This window comes from Entelurus aequoreus, linkage group LG06 (genome assembly GCF_033978785.1).
Source record: "Entelurus aequoreus isolate RoL-2023_Sb linkage group LG06, RoL_Eaeq_v1.1, whole genome shotgun sequence".
In the NCBI taxonomy this organism is placed as follows: Eukaryota; Metazoa; Chordata; class Actinopteri; order Syngnathiformes; family Syngnathidae; genus Entelurus; species Entelurus aequoreus.
In genome coordinates this window covers 6,342,656-6,359,894 of record NC_084736.1, presented here as the reverse complement: position 1 = coordinate 6,359,894, position 17,239 = coordinate 6,342,656, and the positions used below count along the sequence as shown (strand labels likewise).

At 39.3% G+C, this 17,239-nt stretch overlaps 1 protein-coding gene across 1 annotated transcript in view; it reads right to left on the bottom strand.

Moving 5' to 3' along the window:
• dnmt1 (DNA (cytosine-5-)-methyltransferase 1) overlaps positions 1–5,387 on the bottom strand; it is a 61,430-nt gene extending 56,043 nt beyond the window's left edge. The window contains exons 1-2 of the mRNA XM_062049907.1: positions 5,214–5,387; positions 5,025–5,061 (exon numbers count right to left, since the gene is read on the bottom strand). Of these exons, the coding sequence (XP_061905891.1) occupies positions 5,025–5,061; positions 5,214–5,260 (84 nt within the window). The 5' untranslated portion in view covers positions 5,261–5,387. The remainder of the gene's footprint in view (positions 1–5,024; positions 5,062–5,213) is intronic.
• Positions 5,388–17,239: the final 11,852 nt, after the last annotated feature.

Genomic DNA, 17,239 nt, shown 5'->3' with positions numbered 1-17,239 from the left:
GTCATGACAACCTTTTTTCCAAAACACAATATAGAATGTGAGATATTACAGGATAATGTTTATCATTTATTTTCAAAAACGCTTGCAAAAAAGTGGCACCCCATTTTTATGACTCGATGGGGCCCCTGGGACCCCATTTTGAAAATTCCTAGCGCCCAACACTGTTGTTTACTCATGTTTTTTAATACATTAGAGTGCTGTGCTATCATAAGTTAGTAAAGGCTATATTATTGTTACAAAAAAAACAACCTCCTTAATATAAATTGAATGGAGCTTTAAAGGCCTACTGAAATGAATTTTTTTTATTTAAACGGGAATAGCAGATCCATTCTGTGTCACACTTGATCATTTCGCGATATTGCCATATTTTTGCTGAAAGGATTTAGTAGAGAAAATCGACGATAAAGTTCGCAACTTTTGCTCGCTGATAAAAAAAAAGCCTTGCCTGTAGCGGAAGTAGCGTGACGTCACAGGAGCTAGTATTCCTCACAATTCCCCGTTGTTTACAATGGAGCGAGAGAGATTCGGAGCGACAAAGCGACGATTACCCCATTAATTTGAGCGAGGATGAAAGATTCGTAGATGAGGAACGTTACAGTGAAGGACTAGAGTGGAGTGCAGGACGTGTCTTTTTTCGCTCTGACCGTAACTTAGGTACAAGCTGGCTCATTGGATTCCACACTCTCTCCTTTTTCTATTGTGGATCACAGATTTGTATTTTAAACCACCTCGGATACTATATCCTCTTGAAAATGAGAGTCGAGAAGGCAAAATGGACATTTAAAGTGACTTTTATCTCCACGACAATACATCGGTGACACACTTAGCTATTGAGCTAACGTGATAGCATCGTTCTCAAATGCAGATAGAAACAAAAGAAATAAACCCCTGACTGGAAGGATAGACAGAAGATCAACAATACTATTAAACCATGTACATGTAACTACACGGTTAAAAATTCTCAGCCTGGTAAGGCTTAACAATGCTGTTGCTAACGACGCTAAGGCTAATTTAGCAACTTAGCAACCGGACCTCACAGAACTATGATAAAAACATTAGCGCTCCACCTACGCCAGCCAGCCCTCATCTTCCCATCAACAGCCGTGCTCACCTGCGTTCCAGCGATCAACGGCGCGACGAAGGACTTCATCCGTGGGTTTGGCGGCAAGCATCGGCTAGGCGTAGTAAGTAGTCCTTGTTGTGTTGCTGTAAGTATTGTACTTAGCCACTAATACACCGATCGATCCCACCTACAACGTTCTTCTTTGCAGCCTCCATTGTTCATTAAACAAATTGCAAAAGATTCACCAACACAGATGTCCAGAATACTGTGGAATTATGTCGAAGAAAACAAGAGGTTTTTGTATCGGGTCAATGGGTTCCAACCACTTCCGTGGATTTTGTGACGTCACGCGCATAAATCATATCCAAAGGAGTTTTTCAACCGGAAGTGTGGCGGGAATTTTAAAATATCACTTTATAAGTTAACCCGGCCGTATTGGCATGTGTTGCAATGTTAAGATTTCATCATTGATATATAAACTATCAGACTGCGTGGTCGCTAGTAGTGGCTTCCAGTAGGCCTTTAATTTTTTTTAATTTTAATTTACAATGAGATAAAAGATTGTAGAAATATATTCCAATTGAAAAAAATATATAAAGACAGAACAATAAGATCATATGGACATTTTGCTTTATAGTTATTATTTTACTTATTTTTTGTCTGGTTTTGTATAATCCCTTGAAGTGTATATTATTTTTTGTTCGGTTTGTACTTCATGAAGTTTTTGCACTTGTTTTTTGTTTGTTTTCATAATATTTGGATGTATTTGTTTGGTTTGTATGCCTGTGAATCTGGGGCCGTACTTATCAAGCTTCTTAGAGTGCCATTTTACACTTAAGTCCTGAGAATTTGCGAAATGTAGTCCTACTCTCAAACTTAAGAATAAAAGCTTTTTATCAACGTTCTTAAGTCTAAGAATCACTCCTACTCTCCACGATATTTAAGAGACCTTCAGAGGTGTCTTAAGTGGTTAGGAGTTGCCAGCGGGGGATGGCACTGAGGCGAGAGAGACGTGCGCCAACGTTCAGGGAACGAAACAATGGGTTTTTTTTTTTGATGACGAGCAGCTGATCAAACGGTATCGTTTAGACAGAGCGGATATTATTTTTGTCACAGATTTAATACTTTTCGATTCCTTGTTGATTTCTGCATGTGTCTGCACTGGGCTAGTATATATAGAGCCACCCACACCAGTTTCAAATTAGTTGCCTAATTAATGAATTGGAAAGAAAATGTTATGACAGTAGCGTATGTGTGTGGCCGTGAGGTGAGTGACGTCAGTGAGTGTGTGGGCGATAGAAGAGAGGGAGCGGTAGCGTGAGTGCCGGCGGGGACTAGTTTGTTTTGTATTATTTTGTAGTTTATTGTCAAAATATACACTCCCATTGTCCACTTAAATATTTCCAAGATATTTCTTTATTCTTAGACAACGAATTCCATTCCGTGATTGGTCATTTCTATGGACACAGAAATGACGTCACCTAAAATTCCGTTTACGGCACATAGTAATGTCGTAATTCAGCTCTGAGTGTGACACTTAAGATTCAGTCATACACTTGGCTGAAAGTGTGAGTAAGACGCTTGATAACTAACTTTTAAGTGCAGCTTTCAGCGAAGAATTTATTTACTCTTAAGTCAACTCTTAGCAGACTTCTTAGGAGTAATTCTAAGAAGCTTGATAAGTACGGCCCCTGGGCTATCCATTAACTACTTATTACGTTGAAGGGGGCAGGAAATATAAGACTTTCTTCATCCTGTTCCTTCTCAAGCATACACTGCAAAAAGTGAAATCTAAGTAAGATGAAATATCTCAAATAAGGGTGATATTTGCTTATTTTCTGTCTGATAAGATAATTCTTCTCACTAAGCAGATTTTATTTTAGAGTGTTTTACTTGTTTTAAGTGTTTTGGTCCTAAATGATATCAGTAAGATATTACAGCTTGTTTGCTGAGATTTGATGAGCTATATTGAGTAAAACATGCTTGAAACTAGAATATCAACTGTTGCAAAGCTGTGTCATCAACACTCACAAGTATAAAACTACTTTTATAAAGTAATCATTTCTTACTTCAAGCATGAAAAAAAAAATCATGATGCCGAGGGCATATCATTATGACAAGATAATGGCACTAGAATTTACTTTATTTAAGAATATTTTTCAACATATTGAGCAAAAAGGTCTCATTTTTTTTCTACCAAGAAAAGTGCACTTGTTATTAGTGAGAATATACTTATTTTAAAAAGGTATTTTTGGGTTCATTGAGGTTAGCGCAGCTGTTGCCTTTATAAATGAGCTTCTTAAGCAAGCTTAGCTGCTATGCAGTCACTTTAGTGGGAAGAGACATGTGATGATTAGTTTGATTGTTTGTATGTTGTAGTATTTTGTGTATTTGTACCTCGTTCTTACGGTTGTACCTCGTTTTTTAACTGTTGTACCTCGTTTTTTACTGTTGTACCTAGGGATGATGTTTGATAAGAAATTATCGAGTTCGAGCCCATTATCGAATCCTCTTACCGAATCGAGATAGGTTGTTGTATATGGAAAAAAACACAATATTTGGTTTAACAAAAGCTCACATTTATTTTATGAGAAAAATAAAAAAATACATAAATATTGACTGTTACCCCCCTAAAAAAATAAAATAAATAAATATTGACTGTTGTTACCCAAAGTATATTAAGTGGGATTTTTCAGAAAACATATATATACAGTAACACAAAAACAACATGTCTCTGTAATCACTATAGGTGAATAGCCATGCCTTGAGGCGTTTTTTCCGGTCCATTATTTTTGCGGCTTGTGTGACATCACAGGAAATGACGTAGCTCACTCTAACGACTGAGCTACGTCATTTCTTGTGATGTCCCACAGGGCATTTCCTGTGATGTCCCACAGGGCATTTCCTGTGGGACTGGATTCGTTCCCAGGGTTTCGAATAAAGAACAAACTCTTTTTCTTTAATATAGTGGCCTCGATAACGGGAACCGGTTCTCAAAAAGGGATTCGAGTCCATGGAATCGGTTCTTTTCTTATCGAACAACCAGGAAAACCGGCTTCGAACATCATCCCTAGTTGTACCTTGTTTTTTACTGAACATTGTTTTTAATGACTACTGCTGCAAACCATATTGCCCCTCGGGGACAACAAAGATTTTCTAAGTCTAATTTTGCTTGTTTTGGAAAAGTCTTGACAAGCCGAATGTTCCTGTTCTATTGGCAGATAATTTTGCTTCGTTCAAATAAAATACCTCTTATTTATGTATTTTTTTCCCTTGTTTTTGAACACTGACTTTTTGCAGTGTAGGTGTGTAAATGTGTGTTTTGTCCCACAGGGCATTTCTTGTGGGACGGGATTCGTTCCCAGGGTTTCGAATAAAGAACAAACTCTTTTTCTTTACTATAGTGGCCTCGATAACGGGAACCGGTTCTCAAAAAGGGATTCGAGTCCATGGAATCGGTTCTTTTCTTATCGAACAACCGAGAGAACCGGTTTCGAACATCATCCTTAGTTATACCTTGTTTTTTACTGTTGAACATTGTTTTTAATGACTACTGCTGCAAACCAAATTGCCCCTCAGGGACAATAAAGATTTTTTAAGTCTAAGTTTAATCATCCTCGTTTTGGAAAGTCTTGACAAGCCAAATTTTCTTGTTCTATTGGCAGATAATTTTGCTTCGTTCAAATAAAATACCGCTTATTTATGTATTTTTTTTCCCTTGTTTTTGAACACTGACTTTTTGCAGTGTAGGTGTGTAAATGTGTGTTTTGTTGTTAGACTTTAATTGTCTATTGATCAAAAATGCGCATCAATGAAGGAGATAAATAAATAAATGAATGAATGTCATTGCCATTGAGATTGACTATTTATAAGACAGTGTTACAAGAATAGAGAACCTAAACTGGGTATTTAGATGTTAACATTTTGTTTCTATTGTGCATAATGTTGCACCGACACTTACCTCGTCTGAAGAGCTGCCATCGTCCAGCACTTGCAGCCTTTAAAGGGTAAAAACAAAAGGAAAAGAGGTAAAAACCATGGCTTACATCTTTTGTTTACCACCGTGGCGCCAAATCCCTCCCGCGCGCCCTCACCCGCTGACAGGCCGCGCCACCAAACCTTAGCTACAGCTATTGGCGGAAACGCTTACCTTTTCCTGACATCCTCTGGCAACGACAAGGAAGTCCTGGCTGGCATGCTGTGACTTATCTATAAAAAAGGCTTAAAACCTAGGCCAAACTAGCTTTAAAAGTGAGCTATAATAGTCTAAAAGCGGAGGGAGGAAGAAGGACGGCGCAGCCTAGCAAGAGTCCGATGGATGCTATAAGCAATTGGCGCGCCCGGGCCGTCTTTTCGCGGGGAAAAGTGGGCGTTTCGGACTGTACCATTACAGAAGTATTAAGGGTAACACGCACTCTTTTCAGTGAAGCGTTACTACACCTGTAAAGTACACAATATTTAAGTAAATACACTTCATATCATAACTTAAAGTATACATTACATTTTAATGTCACGTACTCATTTTGGCTCCTGTATAATCCCGGTAAATATGAATAAAGCGAGTAGCTACACCCCCCCCCCGCTCTTAGCTTCTACCGGAAGTTGAACGCGGCCAAGCAACCGGAAACGGACATAGATATAATCGTTGGTAATGTGTCAAAATAAATGTCCTTATTTTTTTTGTGTGTGTGTGACGATAAAAGTCCTCAAAAATATTTGAGGGTTAGTGAAACGATATTTTCCAGCCTCAGTCCAAAGACAATAATACCCTAAAAGGGTTTGCAAAAATATAAATAGTGAAAATAAGGACACAATTTTAAAGTTAAAGTTCCAATAGATGAGGTGAGATTATCCTCTGCATTTGACCCATCACCCTCACCCCCTGGGAGGTGAGGGGAGCAGTGAGCAGCAGCGGTGGCCACGCCCAGGAATCATTTTGGTGATTTAAACCCCAATTCCAACCCTTGATGCTGAGTGCCAAGCAGGGAGGTAACGGGTCACATTTGTATAGTCTTTGGTACGGTTTGAACTCACGACCTACCGATCTCAGGGCGGACACGCTAACCACTAGGCCACTGAGAATTATACTAGGCCACTGAGAACATTACTCTATATTACTTAAACTTGGACCTTTGGCGTTGTTAGGCCTATTTTAGGGGGGCTCAAGCCCCCCTAAATAATTTGGTGTTAAAAAAAAATAAAAATAAAAAAAATTGTTTTTTATTTTTTTATTTTTTTTACAAATACATGCCAACATATTCATTATAAAGTGGCCCGAATATGAGTTTAAATAAATAATCATATAACCTGTCATTATTCACTCAGTTTCCCCTCACTTCATAGTGTAAGGTAAAGAGCCCCTTTAGTGCGTCGGTATCCAATCCATTCCACTTGTTCATATAGAAAATCCCCACATCACCTAAAATCCAGTCCGCATTTTCTATGCGACCTTGCTTGCGGTCCTGCAGGTGTACAAAGCACATTAGCACACAGCACTGCAGAACAAGAACCTTTTGTCTGCAATTGTAAATAATTTAGTTTTTAAGTTGTGTGTTTCCTGTAGAATCTATATAAAGTAATATACATTAGCCTATTGTTAAAATAATGAAAAAAACATCATTAAATATATTTGTTTTATTGTATTGTTACTTTAATAGCTGTTGTATTATTATAGGATGGCTTGTTAAACATTTCATAGGGTTTTCAGAGGGTGGAAAAACCAAGACATTTAATATAAAATGTAAAATGAATAAATACATAAAAAGAAAAAGAAAACAAATGGTTAAAAGCCATTGTCCCGGGGAGCATTTAATTTCATCCCGTGCATTTTTTTTACCATCCCCGGGACGACGGGACTACGTTAATCTCAAGCCCTGGAAGTTACATTTTATTGTTTGCATTATTTGTTTCAGCATTGCACTTTGAAGATGGTCCCTCAGCTCTTTGACAGCTTTGGCTCTTTTTCACATCAGCAGCCTTTCTTATTTACAGTATATATAAACGTTTCTCATTTCTATTCAGACTCCCATATATATTTAATTTCCTTAACGGCTTGCCATAATATATATATATAAATATGTTATATATAAGCCAAATTATCCCGATCCAGATATTACTTTAATTCAAGTAATCAAGTAATATTTCCATGGCTTGAATTTACAACCATTTTAGTCACATATGTGCCCAAAATGTAATCTGTGCAACTTCAAAATATTTCAGAACAAACAATTATTGTATTGTGAGCTAAAGTGGTGGCATTAGCCTCTATGTTGTGACTGAATAACATAGAGGCTAATGCCATGACTTTCATTGTGTTTCAGTGTATCTTGAAGGATCATGCAAGTCATTGTTTCTTGTTGATGCTGTAAACAAAATGTCACTGTGCAAACCCCATGTTTGTTGTTGTACTGAACACACAATGAAAATAAACCCACTGAAATAATAATAATAACAATGATTAATTTGTAAGTCTTTGTTAGCCGTTTGTGAAGTTTTGTGCTCGTGCGCTACGTTCGCTCGCATCCTGTGCATCTCCTGGGGGCTAAGCACCCCCCTGTCCTTAAAAGCTAGTGACACCCCTGACTTGGACTTAGACAAACTTTAATGATCCACAAGGGAAGTTGTTCTGCACAGTAGCTCAGTTACAAAGGACGGTAAGGGTAAGGATGGAAAGGATAATGCAGGTATAAAGTAGACTAAAAATGTACCGTAGTACCCAACCCAATCGGATGACAAAGAGAAACCTTGGAGGGGACCCAAGATGTGGGCAACCACACCTATTTACCTATTAAAACACTTGCACACATGTATTAATGTATTATTGTTGTGGGTTTTCACCCTTACGGGTCCTAACCCTAACCCTAACCCTAACCCTAACCCTAACCATAACCCTAACCCTAACCCCTCCCCCACACTCTATTCTAAACCTAAGTAGCCAGAGCCCAACGCTGTTCTCTGGGTGCCCCCGGATCCATTTTCCTTAGACCAACATACATGTTTACATCAGGTTGATTGTCACTACTACTACTATGCTACTTAATTGGGGATGCAGAGCATCACTTTGGAATACTATTACTACTATGCTACCTATTTGAAGATGCAGAGCAGCAATGCTGCCTATTACTATTGCTAGTTAAGCATCAATTTGGACAAATACTATTACTACTATGCTACTTAAGCATCGATTTGGACAAATACTATTACTACTATGCTACTTAAGCATCAATTTGGACAAATACTATTACTACTATGCTACTTAAGCATCAATTTGGACAAATACTATTACTACTATGCTACTTAAGCATCAATTTGGACAAATACTATTACTACTATGCTACTTAAGCATCAATTTGGACAAATACTATTACTACTATGCTACTTAAGCATCAATTTGGACAAATACTATTACTACTATGCTACTTAAGCATCAATTTGGACAAATACTATTACTACTATGCTACCTATTTGGAGATGCAGAGCAGCAATGCTGACTATTACTTTGACTATTATGCTATTTCAGCATCAATTTGGAATACTATTACTACTATGCAACCTATTTTTAGATGCAGAGCTTCAATGCTGACTATTACTACTACTACTATGCTACTTAAGCATCAATTTGGATGAATACTATTACTGCTATGCTACCTATTACGAGATGCAGAGCAGCAATGCTGACGATTACTATTACTACTATGCTACTTAAGCATCCATTTGAACAAATACTATTACTACTATGCTACTATTTGGAGATGCAGAGCAGCAGTGCTGACTATTACTACTACTACTATGCTACTTATTTGGGGTTGCAGAGAACTGAATTTTAGTCTTAAAAAGGCCTTAAAAAAACTGGCCAAAAACACTTTTTTTCGGGACACAGTTCTCTTTTCACCTGGTTATGCTTCTTTAAGATTCCAAAATGGAACAGTGTAACTAAGGGTGTTTTTTTTTGTTATTTTTCAAGTTATTTCATAATATTTATTTATTTTATTTTAAAATTGATATTTTGTTATTTATTAATTTTGATTATTTGTTTTTTCTACATAATTTCGACAATGGAGAACAAATGTACACTTTGTTGTAGCTGTGTTTGGCCTCAAGAGGGTGCTGTCGCCCCATGATGGGCATAGCAAGAAAATCTTGCTTCTGGGTTGACCCTAGCTGTTGTTTACAAGTCATTTTACACAGCACCGGGGTTAGTTTTGTTTACTTATTATTTTATTATATTTAATTTAATTTAATTTAATTTAATTTAATTTAATTTAATTTAATTTTACTTATTTTTTATTAATACTTTTTCGTTTTTCTTGTTAATTATTGCAAACACCTAATTCGGCTGTTTAATGCTGTCTGCTCATTTTTTGAAGGGGCATTTCTGCAGTCAACCTCGACTTTTTCTAACTTTATCACAATGTCGATGACGTAGAAGGGCGACATGACGTAATTTCCGGTCCGGTGGAGACAACTTCACTGGCGCAAGTTAGTTCCCCTCGGAAGATAGCCGCGAAGATAGGCAATGGAGCGTCCCCCGGTGGCAACATTGTGTCACTACAGGCATACACAATTATAATAGAGGTCTTGCACTTCCCCTTTTCTGAACCCCATGCACATATTCTGCCTGCAAACACCCCCAAAAAAGCAAAACATTCCGACAAGACCGGACATGACAATCAATTTGACTCCAAAGCCAGTTGCATGTATAACATCATCAACGGTCCTAACTAGGGATGTCCGATAATGGCTTTTTGCCGATATCCGATATTCCGATATTGTCCGACTCTTTAATTACCGATACCGATATCAACCGATATACGCAGTCGTGGTATTAACACATTATTATGCCTAATTTGGACAACCAGGTATGGTGAAGATAAGGTACTTTTTAAAAAAAATAATACAATAAGATAACTAAATTAAAAACATTTTCTTGAATAAAAAAGAAAGTAAAACAATATAAAAACAGTTACATAGAAACTAGTAATGAATGAAAATGAGTAAAATGAACTGTTAAAGGTTAGTACTATTAGTGGAGCAGCAGCACGCACAATCATGTGTGCTTACGGACTGTATCCCTTGCAGACTGTATTGATATATATTGATATATAATGTAGGAACCAGAATATTGATAACAGAAAGAAATGGGGGGAGGGAGGTTTTTTGGGTTGGTGCACTAATTGTAAGTGTATCTTGTGTTTTTTATGTTGATTTAATAAATAAAAAACAAAACAAAAAAAACGATACAGATAATAAAAAAAACGATACCGATAATTTCCGATATTACATTTTAACGCATTTATCGGCAGGCCGATATTATCGGACATCCCTAGTCCTAACCCTAACCCCTACACCTACCCCTACCCCTAACCCTAACCCAAACCTAACCTAACCTAACCTTAACCAAACCTAACCTAACCTAACCTAACCTAACCTAACCTAACCTAACCCTAACCCCAACCCTAACTCTCTAACCCTAACCCTCCAACCCTAGCCCTAACCCTAACCCCAATTTTAAAACCCTAACCCTAACCCTAACTCTAAACCCAACCCTAACCCCAAACCTAACCCTAACTCTCTAACCCTTTAACCCTAACTCTAACCCTAACCCTCTAACCCTAGCCCTAACCCTAACCCCAATTTTAAAACCCTAACCCTAACCCCAAACCTAAACCCAACCCTAACCTCAAACCTAACCCTAACTCTCTAACCCTAACCCTTTAACCCTAACTCTAACCCTAACGCTAACCTAAAACCTAACCTAAAACCTAACCCTAACCTAACCCTAACCTAACCCTAACCTAACCCTAACCTAACCCTAACCCTACACCCTAACCCTAACCCCTACCCCTAACCAAAACCTAACCTTAACCTAACCCCAACCCTAACCCCAACCCCAACCCCAACCCTAACCCTAACCCTAACCCTTACCCTACCCCTAACCCTAACCCCAACCCCAACCCTAACCCTAACCATAAACCTAACCAACTCTTTTTCTTTATGCCTAACCCTAATCCTAACCCCAACCCCAACCCTAACCCTAGCCCTAACCCTAACCGCAAACCTAACCCTAACCCTAACCCTAACCCCAACCCCAACCCTAGCCCTAACCCTAAACAACTATTTTTCTTTATGCCTAACCCTAACCCTAATCCTAATCCTAACCCCAACCCTAACCCTAACCCCAAACCTAACCCTAACCCTAACCCCACCCCCAACCCTAGACCTAACCCTAACCCCAACCCCAACCCTAACCCTAACCATAAACCTAACCAACTATTTTTCTTCATGCCTAACCCTAATCCTGACCCTAACCCCAACCCCAACCCTAACCCCAACCCCAACCCTAACCCTAACCCTTACCCCAACCCTAACCCTAACCCTAACCCCAACCCCAACCCTAACCATAAACCTAACCAACTCTTTTTCTTTATGCCTAACCCTAATCCTAACCCTAACCCCAACCCCAACCCTAACCCTAGCCCTAACCCTAACCCCAAACCTAACCCTAACCCCAACCCCAACCCTAGCCCTAACCCTAAACAACTCTTTTTCTTTATGCCTAACCCTAACCCTAATCCTAATCCTAACCCTAACCCCAACCCCAACCCTAACCCTAACCCTAACCCCAAACCTAACCCCACCCCCAACCCTAGACCTAACCCTAACCCTAACCCCAACCCTAACCCTAACCATAAACCTAACCAACTCTTTTTCTTTATGCCTAACCCTAATCCTGACCCTAACCCCAACCCTAACCCCAACCCTAACCCTAACCCTAACCCTAACCCTAACCCTAACCATAAACCTAACCAACTCTTTTTCTTTATGCCTAACCCTAATCCTAACCCTAACCCCAACCCCAATCCTAACCCTAACCTTAACCCTAACCCCAACCCTAGCCCTAACCCTAACCCTAAACAACTCTTTTTCTTTATGCCTAACCCTAACCCTAATCCTAATCCTAACCCTAACCCCAACCCCAATGCCAACCCTAACCCTAGCCCTTACCCTAACCCTAACCCCAAACCTAACCCTAACCCTACCCCCAACCCTAGCCCTAACCCTAACCCTAACCAACTCTTTTTCTTTATGCCTAACCCTAACCCCAACCCCAACCCCAACCCTAACACCAAACCTAACCCTAACCCTAACCCCACCCCCAACCCTAGCCCTAACCCTAACCAACTCTTTTTCTTTATGCCTAACCCTAACCCTAATCCTAATCCTAACCCTAACCCTAGCCCTAGCCCTAACCCCAAACCTAACCCTAACCCTAACCCCACCCCCAACCCTAGCCCTAACCCTAACCAACTCTTTTTCTTTATGCCTAACCTTAACCCTAATCCTAATCCTAACCCTAACCCTAACCCCAAACCTAACCCCAACCCTTAACCCTAACGCTAACCCTAAACCAAACCTAACCCTAACCCCCCAACACCCAACTCTTACACCTAACCCCAACCCTAACCCCAACCCCAACCCCAACACTAACCCTCTAACCCTAACCCTAAACCTAACCCTACCCTAACCTCAAATACATTTTTAGTAGGGGAGTATTGTCCCATGACAACTCCCCTAAATGGTAATGTAGCTAATTTATCTACATTAGTTACACTTTCTGTCCACCAGATGGAAGCATTGGAAAGGGGACTAACTTTCATTCCCACCCCCACCAGAGAGGACCGGAAGGAACTCTACTGGGACATGTATAGGTATCATAGAATATCTAGGTATAGGTATAGGTATCATAGGTATCTTAGAATCTTGGACTATTTTAACTTTGAATTAGAAATCCAACATCTACCTTGTCCTTTGGCGAATTCTCCGGGTTTTAGAACCCTTATAGAGAAGGACAAGCAGGCATGAGCCAGGCTTCGGTCCCATCCCATCCTTTTCCCGGGCGAGAACCATGGACTCGGACTTGGAGGTGCTGATTCTCATCCCGGCCGCTTCACACTCGGCTGCGAACCGATCCAGTGAGAGCTGAAGACCCTGGCCAGATGAAGCCATCAGGACCACATCATCTGCAAAAAGCAGAGACCTAATCCTGCAGCCACCAAACCGGATCCCCTCAACGCCTTGACTGCGCCTAGAAATTCTGTCCATAAAAGTTATGAACAGAATGGGTGACAAAGGGCAGCCTTGGCGGAGTCCAACCCTCACTGGAAACGGGTCCGACTTACTGCCTCATACTAAATGCTGAATTAAGAAACTCCTGTAGCATACTTGCCAACCCTCCCGTTTTTACCGGGAGACTCCCGGTATTCAGCGCCTCTCCCGATAACCTCCCGGCAGAAATTTTCTCCCGACAAACTCCCGGTATTCAGCCGGAGCTGGAGGCCACGCCCCCTCCAGCTCAATACGGACCTGAGTGGGGACAGCCTGTCCTCACGTCCGCTTTCCCACAATATAAACAGCTTACCTGCCCAATGACGTCATAACTGTAGAATGATCGAGGGCGAGTTCTTGGTTTCTTACGTGGGTTTATTGTTAGGCAGTTTCATTAACGTCCTCCCAGCGCGGTAACAACACACAACAACAGCAGTCACGTTTAGTCTACCGTAAAGCAGTTCTTCTGCCGTAAACAGCAATGTTGTGACACTCTTAAACAGGACAATACTGCCATCTACTGGATAGCCTACAGAACACTGAAATTCAAGTATTTCTTTTATTTATATGTATAATAAAATACATATTTATATATAGCTAGAATTCATTGAAAGTGAAGTATTTCATACATATACATATATATATATATATATATATATATATATATATATATATATATATATATATATATATATATATATATATATATATATATATATATATATATGAAATACTTGAGTTGGTGAATTCTAGCTTAAATATATTCCCCTCTTAACCACGCCCCCAACCACGCCCCCGCCCCACCCCCGACCACGCCCCCCACCTCCCGGTATCGGAGGTCTCAAGGTTGGCAAGTATGTCCTGTAGTGAAACTCTCACCCTTTCACGTCCAATCTAAACCACGAGTTGGTGTAAACCATGGGTCACCAACGCGGTGCCCGCGGGCACCAGGTAGCCCGTAAGAACCAGATGAGTAGCCCGCTGGCCTGTTCTAAAAATAGCTCAAATAGCAGCACTTACCAGTGAGCTGCCTCTATTTTTTAAATTGTATTTATTTACTAGCAAGCTGGTCTCGCTTTGCCCGACATTTTTAATTCTAAGAGAGACAAAACTCAAATAGAATTTGAAAATCCAAGAAAATATTTTAAAGACTTGGTCTTCACTTGTTTAAATAAATTCATTATTTTTTTTACTTTGCTTCTTATAACTTTCAGAAAGACAATTTTAGAGAAAAAATACAACCTTAAAAATGATTTTAGGATTTTTAAACACATATACCTTTTTACCTTTTAAATTCCTTCTTCTTATTTCCTGACAATTTAAATCAATGTTCAAGTAAATGTATTGTTTTTATTGTAAAGAATAATAAATACATTTTAATTTAATTCTTAATTTTAGCTTCTGTTTTTTCGACGAAGAATATTTGTGAAATATTTCTTCAAACTTATTATGATTAAAATTCAAAAAAATTATCCTGGCAAATCTAGAAAATCTGTAGAATCAAATTGAAATCTTATTTCATTGTATTTTGAATTTCTTTTAAAATTTTTGTTCTGGAAAATCTAGAAGAAATAACGATTTGTCTTTGTTAGAAATATAGCTTGGTCCAATTTGTTATATATTCTAACAAAGTGCAGATTGGATTTTAACCTATTTAAAACATGTCATCAAAATTCTGAAATTAATCTTAATCAGGAAAAATGACTAATGATGTTCCATAAATTATTTTTCTAATTTTTTCAAAAATATTCGAATTAGCTAGTTTTTCTCTTCTTTTTTTCGGTTGAATTTTGAATTTTAAAGTGTCGAAATTGAAGATAAACTATGTTTCAAAATGTAATTGTCATTTTGTTCGTGTTTTCTCCTCTTTTAAACCGTTCAATTAAGTGTAAATATCATTAATTATTAATAATAACATAGAGTTAAAGGTAAATTGAGCAAATTGGCTATTTCTGGCAATTTATTTAAGTGTGTATCAAACTGGTAGCCCTTCGCATTAATCACTACCCAAGAAGTAGCTCTTGCTTTCAAAAAGGTTGGTGACCCCTGCTGTAAACAATCTGACATGACAACTACAAGGAAGTGAAACAAAAAGTTGGTTTTAAGCAGCCACGCTTGGACTTTATTCCTCCCTCCAACCGCAAAAGGTGCAGTGAGCTTCCTTCTTGGCTAATAATAGCAAAAACCCCCAGCTCCTGCCTTCGCATGGCGGGAACAAAAACCCTTGTCTCGTCCTCAAATACCACCATCTTCTCCTCTAATATAAAACCACCAAAAGAAAATATTCATGAGAACGCGCTCCGTTGTCTTTTCAGGACGAAGCCTCTGCTGAATTGCGTGGCGTAACGTGGATGGATGTCGGGAAGAGAAGGAACGGCCCGTGATGTTCTGCGACATGAAGAGAAACACAGAGTCAAGGTGAAAAGATGACAGATTGTATAAAACCTCCCGTTATAAAAGTGTCTCTCTTTCATCCAGACATTGTGCACACAGACACGGCTGCACTGCAGAAGACATACATGACTTTATCAGAAGATATACATGACTATCAGGTGAGCTTGCTGCATAATTGTGTGCCGTAATGAAGGAATAGAATTGTCTTTGAAAATTCGCCCGTAACCTTTTGAGTTATCTATAATGGAATGAAAGAAAGGGAGTGAACCCTCTTGTCAAGTGAGGCATATAATGTTAGTTTCCCTTTTGTCATTGCAGACTTCATTGCAGCTATTAATTATGTTAGTAATTGATCCATTAGTTTTTTTGGATTAATCAAATAATCGGATAAAACACACTTTATACCCTCAGTGCGTATTTTAGGAAAATAGTTGCCCCCCTCTCCCTTGTGGAGGGGGTGGGGGGGCACAGGTCCGGTGGCCATGGATGAAGTGCTGGCTGTCCAGAGTCGGGACCCGGGGTGGACCGCTCGCCTGTGCATCGGTCGGGGACATCTCTGCGCTGCTGACCCGTCTCCGCTCGAGATGGTCTCCTGCTGGCCCCACTATGGACTGGACTCTCACTATTATGTTAGATCCACTATGGACTGGACTCTCACTATTATGTTAGATCTACTATGGACTGGACTCTCACTATTATGTTAGATCCACCAAGGACTGGACTCTCACTATTATGTTAGATCCACTATGGACTGGACTCACACTATTATGTTAGATCCACTATGGACTGGACTCTCACACTATTATGTTAGATCCACTATGGACTGGACTGTCACTATTATGTTAGATCCACTATGGACTGGACTCTCACTATTATGTTAGATCTACTATGGACTGGACTCACACTATTATGTTAGATCCACTATGGACTGGACTCTCACTATTATGTTAGATCCACTATGGACTGGACTCTCACACTATTATGTTAGATCCACTATGGACTGGACTTTCACACTTTTATGTTAGATCCACTATGGACTGGACTCTCACACTAATATGTTAGATCCACTATGGACTGGACTCTCACAATATTATGTTAGATCCACTATGGACTGGACTCTCACACTATTATGTTAGATCCACTATGGACTGGACTCTCACACTATTATGTTAGATCCACTATGGACTGGACTTTCACAATATTATGTTAGATCCACTATGGACTGGACTCTCACACTAATATGTTAGATCCACTATGGACTGGACTCGCACACTAATATGTTAGATCCACTATGGACTGGACTCTCACAATATTATGTTAGATCCACTATGGACTGGACTCTCACACTATTATGTTAGATCCACTATGGACTGGACTTTCACAATATTATGTTAGATCCACTATGGACTGGACTCTCACACTAATATGTTAGATCCACTATGGACTGGACTCTCACACTAATATGTTAGATCCACTATGGACTGGACTCTCACAATATTATGTTAGATCCACTATGGACTGGACTCTCACACTAATATGTTAGATCCACTATGGACTGGACTCTCACAATATTATGTTAGATCCACTATGGACTGGACTCTCACACTAATATGTTAGATCCACTATGGACTGGACTCTCACAATATTATGTTAGATCCACTATGGACTGGACTCTCA